The sequence below is a fragment of the Pleurodeles waltl genome, chromosome 11, assembly GCF_031143425.1.
Source record: "Pleurodeles waltl isolate 20211129_DDA chromosome 11, aPleWal1.hap1.20221129, whole genome shotgun sequence".
In the NCBI taxonomy this organism is placed as follows: Eukaryota; Metazoa; Chordata; class Amphibia; order Caudata; family Salamandridae; genus Pleurodeles; species Pleurodeles waltl.
The window spans coordinates 899,637,418-899,654,784 of NC_090450.1; the positions used below are offsets into that span (position 1 = coordinate 899,637,418).

At 43.6% G+C, this 17,367-nt stretch overlaps 1 protein-coding gene across 5 annotated transcripts in view; it reads left to right on the forward strand.

Annotated features, from left to right (window-relative positions):
* The window catches only part of HECTD4 (HECT domain E3 ubiquitin protein ligase 4), a 1,724,100-nt gene that overhangs the window by 335,302 nt on the left and 1,371,431 nt on the right, over positions 1–17,367 (forward strand). For all 5 annotated transcript variants that reach the window (XR_011199486.1, XM_069214810.1, XM_069214812.1 and 2 more), the window contains exons 15-16: positions 8,578–8,683; positions 16,223–16,343. Coding sequence is in view for 4 of the 5 variants with exons in the window: in XM_069214810.1 (XP_069070911.1) it covers positions 8,578–8,683; positions 16,223–16,343 (227 nt within the window). In the remaining variant the exon portion in view is untranslated. The remainder of the gene's footprint in view (positions 1–8,577; positions 8,684–16,222; positions 16,344–17,367) is intronic.

Sequence of the window (17,367 nt, forward strand, 5' to 3'; positions counted from 1 at the left end):
CTGAGCAGCTCCAGGATTGGCCACAGGGCAGGCTGGGAGTCTGTCTCTGCAACGACGGGAGAAAGAGGAGTGGCGTGGCGGATCAGGTACGTGTTTTTTTTCTTTTTTTAAAATTACATTTTCCCCCCTCCTATCTCCATCCCCCACAGGCCACACCCGCCTCACCCCTTGTGAGCGCAGTGAGCCGCAACTGAAATCAGGCCCTTGGTACTTAAATCAGCTTTCTAAAAGTTGAGGGAAGGAATGCCTTATGTCCAAGGTTTGTAGCCCAGATAATGTTGAACCTGTATTGGCATCATTCTAAATAGTGCCCCTGAGGTTCATCTGCCATAAAATATTATTTTTCTGTGATGTGCTTAAGCGCTCCCAAGGCCTGAAATGTAGCCCACATTTGGAAAGATGTTGACTGTCCAGACATTCAGGAAGCAGAGAAACTGAGCATGAAGTGTGATCACCCAAGGTTGCCACAACAACACTGAATCAATGCCAAAACTTGCATCATATCCATAAACATTGATAAACTGTAGAATATTAAATAGTAATACACTGTATAAAACCTTTTTGGCAACATTGCTTGCACTCGACTTCAGTTTGTGTTGTGTCAACAATAGAAGTTATACCAATGGCATATTTGTACTTCTGTTGAATTCTTGTGTGAGGTTGGGTGGACTCATTAATTCTTTGCAGGGATCTTTGTTTGTCCCTATGGTATGAAGTTTGAACTCCAGCAGGTCCGACCAGCCTTTTATCCTTCTGAGGTCGATAAAATGAATACCACTGAGGTGACTAACAACAAATACCTTTTATTCACATTTTATTTTAAATCAGAAATGGAATTTAAAAAAAGTTCTGGGTAACCATGAGTATTTATGGTGTAAGGAAAAGAGTTGGCTGCAGGTGCACTCAATTGAATTGTTTTGAAGCAAGCAGGTAAGCAAGAGGAATAGTTAAACCCGTCAACCCTAATTCCAAACTCATTTGCATTTCAGAGGCAGAGCGCTGGCTCTTCTGAGCAGAAACCATATATAGCAAGATAGTAATTACCCGCTCCCGTTTTTTTCTGTTTCAAGAAGTGCCATTCCTGTTGATTGAACCCATCCATGGTCATCTCTAAACTTTGTCATCATTTTAATAATCATTCTTTTCTGTAACTGATCATCTTCTACTTTTCTATTCTCAACTACTTTGTTCTTGTTTTCACCTCTATGCTCATTCTCTTTTCTTTTCCATTTTTTATGCCTTTCTCTGTGTACATTCTCTTTCTATCTTTCTATTACTCACTCTGTTTAGCACTCTTCTCTTTATATTCTCTTTTTTTCTGTCTTTCTCCTAATTATTTAGGTATACCCCCATCTCTTTCCCATTCTCTTCCTGTCTGTCTATATCTTATCTGTACATCTTTACCATTTCTTTGACTATTCAAAAGGCTTTGATGCACTCTCAAAATCTCTATGACCTGCAATATGCCTTCACCAAGTACAGTTTATTTAGAAAGTGGAGCACAGTGAACGTTGCCAAATGTTATCAAATAGAGAAAGATGCACATCCAGGACATCTGTTCTTGAAACTTATGGTTAGTGCACAAGCCTAGATTGTCAGATCCAGCAAAGCCATGCCCATCAATTAGTACAATTGATGGGCATGGCTGCAGATCATGCCTTAAGAGCATGGGTTCTCAATTTGAGAGAGATATGGTATTACAGATAACTATAATGGACACAAATTAATACAAAGGATTTTGCATTATGCTAACGTTTCAACCCATATCACACTGTAATGATGTCATAAAATGTAAATCTTCGTTATTCTTGGCTCTTGCATATGGAATTTAAAACTAGAAACTAGTGTGGTAGGTTACAACATACAACAGTATTCAGTACTTATCCTTGATGTGTGCCAAACAAATAATGAAAGGAGGGGGGCTTGGAGATATTAGGGGGTCCACTGTACACTCTCCCACAGAATTGTAAATAACAAACAATAAGTACACTGCTCTGAAATGATGAACTCCACAACTTGGAAAGGATTAAAGGGTCACACAAAGCTTGTTTTCCTTAGGTGAAGGTATGCATGTGAATTCCCTGTGCTGCAGGGGTATGATAGTCAACTGTGTGTGGAACTGCCTACACTGCAGTAATGTGTATGACATGTTTCATGCCGAACTAATTGCCAAGGATCTACTGGTGTTTCATCATGACGTAAAACAATAATAACCTAGTCCTCACTGAGAGTAAGGGTGCTCTCAAGGTTTTGTGTATATACAGCCTATCGCGCTTATGTCGGTCTCTATCTCCTCTAATTAGGGTAACATTCCTAAATTCTGGCATGGACCCCTTGGGATATCATGAATGCTACAGCTCCTAACCATGTAGTTGTAGTGGCTGCGATCTGTTGACCTACCCGTCATCCACAAACCCGGAAGACACTCCCATCCAAGTTGGTATTGTGGAGTTAATCATTTCAGAACAGTATAGTTATTGTTTGTTATTTACATCTGTGTGTCAAACTAAGACACATTGAGTTTCTGAAAAATATGAGGTGAGCTGTGGAAGGTGGTGATATTCACAGTGTTTGAAGGCTCAAGTTGGAGATCCCGCAAATAAGTAAATATTCCTGTACAAGACATCCTTGTGCTTTAAACATCTCCCATTTGGGCTTCTGTAAGCATTCCATATTTATCAGGCACTGGTGACTTTCATTTCCACATTGGTTCGGTTTAGTGAGGAAAGTTATTCAAGATTTCTGTGTAATTCTGTTTGACATCATACTCCTTTGTCTTTTTAGAAACTGATCAGTAGGGTTGCAGCTGCATTGTTCCCATCTACTATGTGTAAATGTAGTAGAGTTGCACTCTCATGATTTTGTAGGAATGTGGCTTGAAGCTGCATCTTCATCACCTCAAGTATTCAAGAAGCACACCTGCACCCTGCTCACTACACGTGTATGGACATTCCAGAGCATCACCATTCTCACTTTTGTTTCTCTAGGATGATTGCCATTGTTTTGCATCTATGCATGAAGTTTGGTAAACTGAAATCTGTCATATTCAGAGTGCTCGTCCATCAAAAACACGTAAAATAAATGTTCTAGAAATCTTACAGGAACTCTTTTTTACTATGATATCCTGGACAAAAGATCCTTCTCTGCAGTTGTCACTTTGCTGTTTTTTTTTTGCCACAGTTTGAGACAAGTTGTCAAGGCCTACCCACATACCAGCATAAGATATCAAGTAAGTCTTCCTTCATGGTAGTCGCTGGGCTCCTTTACACCCACCTTCAGCAAAAATATATGATTACATTAGTGTTGATTTTATATTGGAACTGCCACGTTTGCATTTGCAGTCCTGTCTTTGAAGCCATGAGTCACGTTTGGATTTTCTCACTGGTGAAGGATGCCCTCAGTACTGGAGGCATGGATTCCGATGCACAAAGTCCTTGATGAAAGGAGAGCTGGAATCAAGGACTTGAAGTTGAAATCAATATCATCTGTGCAACTGATTTAGATGCTGTAGGCAATAATGGACTCAGCATGACCGCACAGTGATGCGGGTGAAAATGGGCCCTGAGCTAAGCAGACAGATGTAGGTGTTTTCCCTGTATAGCACCTTGGCAATATTTTGTCTTGCAGCTGCATAGACTTCACAGTTACATCTTCCACAGGTCCTAGTGCAGCTAGAATGTTCCGCACATTCAGAGCAGGCTTCTTCTCTTTAAGATGCAGTTCATTAACACACTTCAACAATAGACAGAGTTCTTCTTGAAGGGCTTCCAACAGGACTCTTGTTCCATGCTCAGTCCTCATTCTGGCAGAAGGGTGGTAGTCAGGGAGGCTCTAGCCCTGAATCACAGCTCCTCTCAAGGGTTTATATTCTTCTGTTCATCTCCTAATATGTAAAGAGATGTGCTATAATTTTAATATGGGACAAACACTCTTCACTCAGTGAAGAAGACAGGCAAAAAGGCTTGTGTCTTCAGTAGGAATCATGCTGTCACTACCACAGATCTCACAAAGCTCAGAGTGTGTTTCCCACTTCACAACAATGCTCTCGGGTCTAGGTCTGTGTAACACTGAGGTACATCATGGATCTTTGATGGTTAGGCTCACTGGGGAAAGTAAAACAAAAATAGAACAATGAGGGCAGCACACTCTTCAGAGCCATGCATGTAACTTTTTGTCCCAACATAGACTTTCCGTCTTTAAGACTTGCAAAACAAAGCTATCAGTGCTGTTCTAACCTAAAGACTGGGATGTAGCCTCTTCAATTCCAGATTGGGCTCCAGAGGCCCATGTAAAAGTGGAACCATTTTCTTATGGTTGCCACATTTTATTTTTAGATGGACCTCATACACCTAGGTAAAAGTGATCTCTGTTGATTTTCTTGAGACATCATCTTCTGCTCCTGAGTAGACCCAACAAATACCTTATTTCTTAGGGTTGCTGGACTTCCACTCTGCTGTGTGCCACTGAGGCTCATATAAGAAATATTTCTCTTAATTTTCTTGGGTCACACAATCTCCAATCCTGGGTGGATCCCATAAACCCGTACATGAATGGGATCACTTAATCTTTTGGCTCAGGTGCTCCATATAAGAATGATGTCTGCTGATTTTCATTGGGCCTTGCCCTTTCGTAACATAAATGAAAAACGTACACCTATTCATCAAGGACAAAAGGGCAGCTCACCCCTGCGTCACCATAAGAAATTATGATGGTAAGTACAGTAGGGTAAGTGTTGGAAACTGTAGCTCTGTTCCACATCTTTCTGCTTTATGGCCTGTTTGAGCACAGCCACACATTTACTATTGCATGTTTGGAGCAAGCCTCTGACTCTTGCACACAACTACGAAATACTTCCAGCATAGGGTAGAATAGGAAACACACACTCTACTAGCCATGCATAGCAATCTAAGTAAATGCTCACCCCAAAAGCAATCTGAGACATCATTAGGGGTAGAAAAGTGGTATATAACTGCTACTATTTAACCAGGGCCACTGGATTTCTGCACTGTGGCCTCTCATGAATATGGATGTGCTACACTTGTCACATGACCAATCATCTGCTGCATAATCTGCAGATTTTAACCAAAACAACGTTCACAGAGGTTAACTGCTCATCTTTAAGGAACTTATTTATGTCTTTAGTTGCTAAACTTTGTCTAATGGCTTTGCCCACACAGTATTACTATGTGTAATTACAAAATAATTAAGTAATACTATCAAAGGTGCCGCATAATTTGCATTTTCTTGCCATATAATTTATTCAACCATGGTGCATAATTTGCTGCTCCACCGACGCATAATTGTAGGGTCCCTTTATATTACATAGTGCTCTACAAAGATATTAACAAAGCAAATTAAGTAGATATAGCTATTATCCAGTGAACTTGATATGGCACTGCTTAAATAAACTAGTAGGAAGTCCACTTCATTAACCATCTGGCACATAGGAACTGAGCCCAAACAAATGTACATTTATTCTAATGAGTGGACAATCTGACAAACTAAGGTAGACTCATTCTAACCAAAAAAACGTTTTGAGACTGATAACTCTTACTATGCACTACTTAACTTTACTTATTATTCACATAGTACAGCGTTTCTATTAAGAGACAGGCACAATGTAGGGATTATTGGAGCCACAGGCAAATGTGTTTTGTGGCTGTGGACCCCTGAAAATAGCCATATTTGCAGCTTTGCAGCTTTTCCTGGCAACGCAATAAGGCAGCTGTACATTACTTTTTTGAACAGCAAAACAAACAATAGCAAGCATCACGCTAATTCTCACCTCAAGCACCCATCCAACCCCCACCAACAACAGTTTAGAACTAAACCATCAATGAACATTCTGTTCCCTAGAGCTGGCAATAAATCGACCCATTGCCTGTACGTATGATCCCTAAGACGAGTCAAGATCCACTCCCCCTATCGTGCTCTCCTCTGTGTCCCACTGGCGTATGCTCCAACAGGGCTGCCCCCACCAAATCCCTCAAGGAGTCCTCAAGCCACAACTGCCCCTAATTTTCTCAAATTTCCACTGACAGCCTTGTCCTTTATAGAACTCCCTTTCCAAGATCTTGGTACATAGGGGGACTCCCTGCTTCCCTGTTTTTGGGCAATATCTTGATTTACCACCGTGCAGCCCACGTTTACCAGAATCTTTTGAAAGCAGGACAGATCTGAGGGGCCCAAAATACCTAGCAGTGAAAATCGAGGCGGCAAGTCCAGTGATATCCCTGAGTTTTTATCTAGAGAACCCTCCCCACCTCCCAAAATACCAGTAGTAGCAGGTAAACCCATAGTATATGCAGTAGTGTGCCCTCCACCCACCAGTCCCTGGGCCAGGCAGGAGTCTCCGCCCTCCGGATCTTATACCGCATCAACCTTGTGCAATGTGTTTGGTGGAGAACTTTGATTTGCATTAGGCGATGGCTCACTTTTTTAGCGACCTCCGCTGGAAAGCCCAACGTCTGCTACCAATCCTCGTCGTCCAATGTGCCCGGATCCTGTTCCAATCTCCTCTGTAATCTGAGAAGGGGGCCTGTGTGTTTCTCATAATCGTACCATATTTCAATGATAGGAGTTTGCTGCTCACCCGTCCATCCAACAGTCTTCCTTCCAGGGTGGGGAGTCCTCTTGGGTTTCCTCCTCCTGAAATACACATACCCAGAGGGCATGTCTCAGCTGAGCATAGCGTAGCCATTGAGACTCAGGAATCTGATCTTCTTTCCTTAAGAAGGTGAACTGCACCACGCTGTTGGTGATCCAAACATTCGGCAGGGTAGAAAGACCAATGCTGTCCCAGCCTCGGAATCCTTTCAGTGCCACCACTGATCGAGTCTGGAACCTTCCCACAGGTGTGTCCTCTGGGGCAGCCTACCTCCCCAGCCCTTCTCTCAAGTGAACCTCTTCTAGGTGTCCACTACTGCTGTTGTCGCCGTGCTAGTCCTAGTGTCCAGCTTCTTCACATAGAGACAATGCAAATAGCTCAGCTTGCCCAAACCCAGCCGGTCCAGGTGGAATGCGGGTCCTCCTGTCCGCATACACCCAATCATTGACCAAAGTAACCTGCACCACTTCATAGTATTTAATGACACAATGGAGAGCTATGCCCCCTCCGTATTTCGATCTGTGGAGGACCTTCAAGGCTATGCGGGGCTGCCCCCCTGTACATAGAAACATTCTCACCAAGGAGTTCATCCTGGTGAACAGAGCGTCCGGCAGCCTGGAGGGACTGTTCTGCAAGGTATATAAAAGTTGTGGTATAGCTATCATTTTGAACATCGCCACCTTTCCCATTAATGAGAGAGGCAACCTATGTCAATGTTTTAAGTCCCTTTCTCACCCCATTAGCATCTGTACATTACTTAAGGGGCTTTGGACTAAACTCATTACACTTGAATACTCACAACAAATAACATGACTTTATGCTTTATTTAGGAAAAGTTGTGACATGTATATCATATATTTTTAAAATTAAAAAAACACTTGAAAATGTGTTTCCATGCTTTTTAAACTTTTTCTTCTCATATTGTACTTTGTAGCTATTATACCACTAACTTTCATTAACAGAATTTTTTCAATGTAATAATGTATTGTATTGCTTTGCAAATGCTGTTACATAGTGCTAACTCCCCCTTACAAGGCATTAATGGACTCTACGATAACATGCACAGTACTACCAGAAACCAAGATTAGTGGTTAGTCTAGTGCATGATTGGTTATTATGTTTAGTCTTGTGCATTCATGGAAATAGTTCCATGCGTTTTTTCCTGTTTCTTTGAGATAGATTAAAGGGGATTGAATGAGCGAGAGAATAAGGGCTTTGCGGCATCATCCAGGTTGCTGAAGAGGTGAACAGATGTGTTAGAATGGAGGGGATGTTATTGAGTTTCAGAGTGAGTAAGTGAGTTGTGATCTGTTGAAAGAGGTTACCTGACACCTTACTTTGGTGCTTTCTATCATGCAGATTTCACGATTAGGCAGAAAGATCAGGAGTAGCATGATGAACTGAGAGACAATGAAGGCTGGATTTGACGTAAACAGGCTTTAGGAGAGAGGTCAGAGCAGTGCCCTATGCTAATGGTACTTGACATCCTTACTCCCAGGCTCAGCCCAGCCAACCGATAATGACTGGATGGGGCTGAACCCCTCTCAGTCTAGTGGGTGTTGCACGCCTAGCTACAGCAGTCTGTTATTTCTGTGGAATGAATGGGTTTATTTGTTGAGAAAGTTTGCAAAATTTGTAAAAACAAAGTAACATTTTAGTTTTTAATGTTGAATAAATGGTTGACGGAAACAATTTAAAGTTCCATGTTATTAAATTAAGTAATCAAAGGGACTTTTTAAACTTATAGCACAGCAGATGTTACTCTTATGCTAAAATTGCAAGGCTTGATTATTGTTGTAGGCATGTTTGTAGCGAAACATCTTTATCAAAAATTGTGCTGTCCATCTGCCCAAAGGAGTGAGTAGGCATTTTTAATTGTAAAGTGCCCATAGAGTTACTGGGCATGTGATATAATTAATATGAAAATCTGAGTTACATGATTCTGGTAACTAAATTATATTTTCTTTCAGGTGAGAGGAATAGTGGTCTTTCTCTACTTCGTGATGTAATTTTGACTAATTTAGCTGAACAGTTGCAAAACAATCGATTTGGAAGTGAAGAGGACGAACATTACAGGTAAAACAAAAGATAAATTGAAGTAGTACGTATTCTAATTTTTATCCTAAGCTATTAAGAGTGAGGAACTATTTTACAGCTTGTCATGGCAACATGTAATTTCATTCACGTTGTAACTAGACTAAAAAGCTGTAAAATGTAGAGAAAAGCAGTACAGTTCAGAGCGTCATAGATACCTATGCTTCACATGTTGTCTAGATTTTGTAATTCTTTATGGGATCTTCGCTGATGTTCATAACTGCCTAACATCACTGACTGCCAGAGGGATTGTGGAACATTTTGCAAAACAAATTTTCACTTTGATCGAATATGTATATTCCCTAAACAACGAAGTTGAGAGGAAATTACAGTTGAACAGTAAGTGGCTAAGCCATTAAAAAAAAAAAAAAAGTTAAGATAATTATACTTCTGATACATCTAACCGCAGGTTCCTCAGCTTGAAAATATTTCTCTGTTGTCAAACTGGATTCAGAAAAACTCTAAAGCAGAACTGACTTTGTTCTGCTCCGGAACTGAAGAAGGGAGCCACATATAGGCATCACCCATGCCCGCTGACAGCACTTCCATTCTTTCAGACACTGATCTGGAGCTCTCTTACTTTAGACTTTGACAAGATTTTTCCCTAAAAAGATGCTCACAGTTTTTTCCACTGTGCAAAGAAAATGTCTCCTTCTTAAATGACATGTTTTAAACCTTGTAGGGACCGTTGCCAACACATGCCTGTGACAGATCCCACAAGGTTTGCCTCTGGTGTATCGGTACAGAACAATACTCCAAAATCTGCAATGACTGAGCCAAGATAAGCCTGTAGGCTATACTAGATCACAAAGTTGTCATAAAACACTGCAAGACTCCACATCGTTACTGGTCGAGGGCAAGGACCCATTTCTGCTCTTGTAGTCATTGCTATGGCAGATCATCATGGTCAAAGTCTAAGTGGGTATGGACCCCGGTCACAGCAACTCGAGTAGGGAGGTTTTCCTGCACATTTATTCCTCCAGGCAACAGATATCTGTAGGGGTTTCCAGTAAGGCTTCTGCCGACAGGTTCACCCTCAATGCCATCTGTGTTCTTCAAACCTGCTTCAGGTTCTGCACCGGCTTTGGTGCCCACTTCAGTTCTGTTACCACAATCTCCACGAGTCTCTTAGACATTGATAGAGGAGGATCTGCTACCTGTAGTGCTCTCTGACTTTGAGCCAAACATATCCTGACCTTTTGGTTATGATACGCATTAATTTAACCCACAATATGAGGAGGACAACTGGTTCGAAGAGCTGCTAGATGCCAGTGCCTTGGACACTGCCCAGACAACTGGATTAGTTTTGCCTTGTGGTCTAGCAATGGAATAGAGCTCATCATTTGCGATAGTCCTCAAATTTGCTGCAGAGCTACAGTACTCAACCGTGGAGCCTGGAACTGTGGTCTTTCAGCCTGGCCAGGCACCTTCCAAATTTCTTGTGCCCTTTAATAGGATGTCTAATTGATAGAGTTTTGGGTACTTGGGCAAAACCCATGTTCTGGCTCTCCATTCAGTAGACAAGTTGCTTGTCGCTACAGACTGGCTCCAAGCGACCCTGACATTCTTATGCAGCATCCAACTCCAGAGAGCTTTGTGGTGCTGGCTGTAGGAAAGTGCCCTCTTTTTGGCATGGTTACCCCTACGTTTTGCCTGCTGTCACTGTGTTCACTGGGACCCTTTAACAAGGACCCCAGTGACTGTGCTTTCTCCCTCTAAAATTGGTTGTTTAGGACCTAGCATACCCCACAATTGGCATGCTGGTGCCCCCATATAAGTCCCTAGTATATGGTACCAAAGTACCCAGAGAAATGGGGCACCAAGGGTTCCCCCTGGGCTGCAGCATGTATTGTGCCACCCATGGGAGTCTGTGCAAAATGTGCCTGCAGGTCTGCCATTGCAGCCTGCGTGAAAAGGTGGATGCACCCTTTCACTACAGGATACTGCACCAGGTCACTGTAAATTACCCCTATGGCAGGCCCTACTAGCCCAGAGGGCAGGGTGCAGGTACCTGTGTGTGAGGGCACCTATGCAGGAGCAGAGGTGCCCCTACGAACTCCAGTTCATTTCCCTGGACTTCGTAAGTGCGGGAAAGCCATTTTACCCATGCTACACAACTCCGAACCTGGGCATGTTTGTTATAAAAAATAAATAAATGCCGGAATCATACCAGAATACTGTTGCCAGGATTGGTTGTATGATTCCTTGCACTCTGGGGGCTCCTTAGAGGACCCCCTTCATTGCTTCTACCAACTTTCTGGGATTTTCGAGGCAGCTTGCGCTGGTGCCACCCCTCAGACAGTTTTCTGGCCTGCTGCTGCTTGACCAGCTCAAGCAGGGAAGAGAAGAACAAAGGATTTCCTTTGGCAGCGGGAGGCAACACCCTCTCCCTTTGGAAATAGGTGTTACATGGCTTGGGAGGGGTAGCCTCCCCAAGGCACCAGTATGCTTTGAAGGGTACATTTGATGCCCTCCTTGCACAAACAAGTTTGCATCAGTCCAGGGACCCCCGGTCCCTGCTCTAGCACGAAACTGGACAATGGAAAGGGGAGTGACCACTCCCCTGTCCACCACCACCCCAGGGGTGGTGCCCAGTGCTCCTCCAGGTTGGCCACTTGATTCTGCCATCTTGAATCCAAGGTGGGCAGAGGCCCCTCGGAGCATCTGAGTGGCCAGGTCAGGCAGATGACGTCACAACCCCCTCCTGATAAGTGGTCACACTGCTAGGTGACCAACCCCCCTTTCCTGGGTTATTTAGGGTCTTCCTCCTAGGTGGGTCTTCAGATTCAACGTGCAAGATTCTAGCAGGACTCCTCTGCATCGTTTACATTATCTTCAGCCACCGGGACTGCAATTGGACCTGCCAGGAACCAACAATCTGCTACTCCAGTGTCGACTCCGCTCTGCAACATTTTCTCCGGCTCCTTTCAGCAACTGCAACATTTCCCTGGTTGCGCATCCTCTGAAGGCGTTGAGTCTTCATTCTGCGGAAGAAGCAAGACGGAATCTCCCTTGGAGTGAAGGAGTCACTCACTTGCATCAGCAAGCACCTACTGCAACAATGACCGGCTGCGTGGATCCTCTCACCTCGGAAACTTAGTGGATCCTGCATCACAGGTGGTGGTCCTATCTACCAGCTATCCAACTTGGGAGACGGTAAGCCCTTGCTTCTCCTTGCAGGACAGTACCCCTGTGCACCACAACTCTTGCAGCTACCAAGGCTTGTTTGTTCCTCCTCCAAGGCACCTGCAGGCTCTGTGTAGGCCCGGCCCCCAACACTCTTCCCTGCAAAGCATTGTTTCCTGCCTGCTGCTCCAGGGACGTCAGACTCCTCTTCAGGTGTGCTGAGTGAGCCACACTGCGACTCCTGTACCTGCTGCCCGTGAGTCACCTGTGGGGGCTGCCTCCTCTTCTTGTGACTCCCCCACTGCTGAGAGTCACCCTGGACTCCCTTCCTTGAGTCGAGTCCCCTGCGCCTTGCTGGTCCTCCTCAGCCTTGCAGAACCTTCTTCACCGACTCTTGCATTTGCCAAAGCTTGTTGGTAGTTTTCCAGCACCACTGACTGACTGTATCACGACCGTCAACGTGAGACATCACTTGCATCACTTCTGGAACTCCTCTTCTGCTCCTGTGCTGTACTGCTGGCCCTCTTCCCCCACCGTCGACCTGGTCCAGCATCCACAGAAAGGTGGGTAGTAGCTCCTGCCACAGCTGGACAGTCCAACTCGAACTGGGCTTGGTCCCCTTCTTTTGCAGGTCCTCTTCTGTCAGTACCCACCTTTGGTTTCTTCCAACCTTGTCTAGGTCTTGCACAGTCCTTTTCCAAAGTCGGCCTGTGGCTTGGAGGAGGGGGGGAAACCAGGTGCTTACCGCTTCTCTCCGGGTCTCTTGCTATTTTAAGTATAATAAATGTTGCGTTTTCAATTCTTTGGATGTGATTATGTTCTCTTCAAGGTCTAATTTTCACCTGTTTGCCTCTAAGGCACCTAAAAAATGGTGATAACTGACGTCTGCACGTCGACGAGGGCTTCTTATTGCCTAGATGACGTCATACGGCGTCGCGTGGAGTCTGGCGATTGTGACGTCATCGTCGACGTGCAGAGCTAGAAGAAATTTCCGTCGAAGCTGGTGCGAGGGGAGAATTCTTTAGGTGAGGAATCCACAGGTAGATAATGTATCCACCTGAAAAAGCGTTCCCAAAGTTAAGTAACTTATTCTGTAGTTGCACCTGACAATTGTCATCCCACCCCAGATTGTCAGGGAAGTCCCACAAAAAGAAGATTGTCCTCATCAAAGAAGTATCTTTGACTTCGCTGTGCAAGTCTTAGGATGAGTCACGGGCTGCCTGCTCTCGAGGGCTAGCTCTGTGGTGGAGCTTCTGTCTGGGCCGTCTCTGCAACTCCCTGAGTTTCCAGGAGTTGAAGGGGGCCAGTCCTTTACCCTCAAATCTCCCCTCACAATCCCTTCAAAACACCCACACGTGCAAGCGCACACACACGCTTGTACACACACGCTTGTACACACACGCTCGTACACACACGCTCGTACACACACGCTCGTACACACACGCTCGTACACACACGCTCGTACACACACACACACACACTCTCTCTCCCTCTCCCTCTCTCCCTCTCTCCCTCTCTCCCTCTCTCCCTCTCTCCCTCTCTCCCTCTCTCCCTCTCTCCCTCTCTCCCTCTCTCCCTCTCTCCCTCTCTCCCTCTCTCCCTCTCTCCCTCTCTCCCTCTCTCCCTCTCCCTCCCCTCGCTCTCTTCTCTCTCTCCACACCCCTCCCTCTTTCCAAACCCCTTTAGTTTGCTCTCCAACCATCTTGGTTATCTAGGTGGGGGACAGGATACGCCATTACCTGCACCACTGAACATCAATAACATCCGCCGATTGGGTTTTGCAACACGTCCAAATGGGCTACTCCCTCCCCATTAAGAGGACCCCCTCCACCTACCTAGAACAGGCTAACGGAGGACCACCTGTCATTGCTCTGTCTGAAAGTGTTATCTCTCTTGGCAAAAGGAGCTATAGAGAGGGTTCCAGCATTGGAAGTAGGTAGTGGTTGCTTTTCCTGCTACATTCTTGTGCTCAAGCAGGACGGAAGCCTTCGTCCTATTCTAGGCTTGCCCCTTCTCAAACTCTTCATGAAAAAGGAGGAATTCAAGATACTTATGCTTGCGCAAGTCCTGTCTGCCCTAGACCAGGAGACTAGATGGTAGCATTGGACTTGCAGAACACATATTTCCACATCCCGGCCTTGCCAACACACAGACGTTACCTGTGGTTCACAGTGAGCCAGGAGCACTTTCAGTTTGCCATGCTCCCCTTCGGGCTTACCGCCGGGTCAGGAGAATCTTCTGTTTCAGCAGCAGGACAGGTTTCTGCACCTGAATCTGAAAACACTACGCGTTCAAGTGTGGAAATTGAGGTGTGACAGTTGACAGTTGAAGTCTGCAATGTTATATTTGCAGCCAGACGTCCCTCCCCCAAAATGTTATATGCCTGCCATTGGAGCAAGTTTGTTGAATGGTGTGCAGATAAACCTGTTGACCCTTTATCCGCACCTCTTTCCCAGGTTCTTTTGTTCATCCTTCCTTTAGCCCACCAGTGCTTTTTGGCACATTCAAAGGTTATCTTTCTGTAATTTCTGCATTTCTGCAGTTGCCAGATCAGCCACAGCCATCCCTTTTGAAATTCCCTATTCTAAATAGGTTCCTGAAAGGTCTCCAGCATATGTTCTCACCAGCGCCTTTTATTATGGCCCGTAGGACCTCAACCTTGTTCTTACTTTTATGATATACGCTCCCTTTAAGCTGCTTTACAACTGTGCACTTAGGCTTCTTCCCATAAAAAATCCTAGTGGTAATAGTATGTACCTGGAAGGTCATTGAGTTACTGCTGATCCTCTATATGTTACCTTCTACCCAGACAAAAGTGGTCTTTCGAACTTGAGCATCCTTCTTACTGAATTTTTTTCCTTGTAGGCTAGTCCATTACTACATTTTACGCTCGCCCTCACACCTCTAAAGAAGAGGAGACTGGACCCAAAATGAGTGTTATCCTTCTGCCTTGATTGTACTCATGAGTTCCGGGTAGTTGATCAACTCTTCATGGGGTATGCCAAGAAAGAAAAGTCGGTGCAAAAGCAGAACACCTCGAGATGAATAGTGGTCTATATTAAAATCTGCTACACATTGGCTAAAAAGCAACATCTTGAGAGTTTGCGCACACACTCTACCAGAGTCAAGGCTGTGACCACTGGGTTAGTCCACTGAGTTTGTGTCCTAGATATCTGTCAGGCAGCAATGTGGGCTTCCTTGCACATATTTATGAAGCACTGCTGCCTGGACAGTCAAGTCTGGTGTCACCAGTTCGGTCCTACAGGACATTTTAGTCTAATCTGCATCGCGGCCCCACCTCTGGGAGGTATTGCTTGGGTATCTATTCATATTTAAGGACGTTGCGGCTAGAAGTCTTTATTAGATAAACAAGTTACTTATCTTCTGTAATACCTTATCTGGTAGAGAGACTGTCTAGCTGCAGATTCCTTAGCAACTCCCCCCCCCCCCCCCCACATCCTTCCTGCTCTGCAGCTGTTTACAGTATAAGTGAGTTACCCTTCTAAGGGCCTTACCTTTGCACATCCAGGGTCAGTGGTACTAGTGCCTCTGCACTTCTGGTGTGGAAAATTGCAAAAAGAAACTGATGTCACTGCACTGGGGAGGCTTCTGTATAGGCACGTCACTTCTGGCACAGATTAACCCAACAATGCCATGCAGAGCCGAACTATACCACCTACTGACGCAGCACAGGAATACTGCTCACTAAAAGTTTCCAGATCCAATCTAATGCCTGGGGAATATTCTAAGATAAGGAATCTGCGGCTAGATGGCCTTTACCAGAAGATAAGGCTTTACTAAAGGTTGGTAACTTGTTCATAATTCAAATAATGATCGAACAAAGACACTACCTTCATTTCGAATCACAGTAAGAGTGCTAGGAAGAAAGATTATGCCCAGTTCTTAGATAATAATGTGCAGAATCCTGAAGGCTAATAAAACTTATAAAACAATGTTTTTGGTGACTTATTCTATTTGTAATGTCTTTACTTGACTCATGCATTGAGCTTCACCAATCATTTGATAAAACTGTTGCATTTTTTTTTTTTTACTGTGAATGTTATTGCACTAATCTAAAATGTTCCTGAGAAAATAACTGTTAGCATTTGATGCACCTGCTTTTCACTTAACTTTATTGTGTAACTACCAGCATGTCACATTACCAATTAATAATTGTTGTTAGAAGAGAGGCAATAAAAATGTTTTCTTAACATGGATGAACTGTCTTTCTTTCATAACTGTGTGACATTTTGAAGTTTATTGTATGAAATGGTCGCTTTAATTAGTTAAGGAAAACCGTGGAGTGCCTGAAGTTCCTTCAGAACTCATCAATTTATTTAATGTTTCGACTGCATATTGACATTATTTTTACATAATTCTTTTGCCTCTTTAAAGGTTAAATGATGAGCTTCTACACTACATTTTAAAAATTGTAGTTCGGGAATCCTGTATCCTTATTACCAAGTGCCAAACAGTAGCAAAAGAAGATTTTCAGAGACTTCTATCAACTGTGCCTGTATGTAATGTATTCATTATAGATGTAAATGGTAAATTATTTTGTTGTGCTAAAAATATCAGCTTTGAAAATTTTTATGTCATATTTATTGAGCTTCTTCCACTATTAGCAGAATAAACAGTTGCAGTTAAACAGGCAACACGCCATAATGCACAGCTTCAGTGAAAGAAAGAGCATCACTAAAATACCAAACAATTACTGATTTCAGACAATACTAAATGTGGGCATCTAAGCATTTAGCCCCTCTGTTGACGAACTAACCTTGGGACAGTATAATTGTAAACTAGTCTTTTGGTGATTGCCAATCTCCAGTTACTAAAATACTGTTGATTTCTAATAAAACGTACAGTGAAATGATATATATGTTATCATGCTAACATCACTTTAGGCTAGTATGTTTTTGGTTGTTGGCTTTAAAGACCGCATAGCTATATTCCTAGATGGATATATCAAACTTGCTAGTAGAAGAATATTATATGTCCCGATTCTATCTGCAGCTGTATCTATACAGCACTTATATCTGCAACCATGTGCCTGGGAATCCTTGAATACTTGTTGGCACTAAACTGTGGCTTTCTCACAGTTCATGGACTATTTAACAAGGTTTAGATACCAAGATTTAATATTGTGAAAATGCAGCAAAGGTAAGCCTTACGGTGTCTATTTACCAGCATGTAACACACCACTTTCTTCTGTAGGCAAGACAGGAAGGTTTTAAAGAACCAGGCATTCCCCTTAAAGGTTGATTCACCTTGAGAAAATTCTTTCACATAGTTACCAGAATTCATGTGGGTTATAGATGCTGATCTAGGAGCCTGTCTTCTTCTTCTAAGGCTTTACGTGTGTATGTGGTATTTGGATAGTGCAAATCTAGCCAAATATTTGCTGAACACTTGTCATGGTCAAAGGCAAGGATACAGTCAACAAGTAATTTGAGAGGTAGCTTGATTGTGAACTGTTAATTAATTGTGATGTGGTGTGTTAAAAAAGAGTTCCTTTTTCAACTCTTTCGGAATTAAAGCAG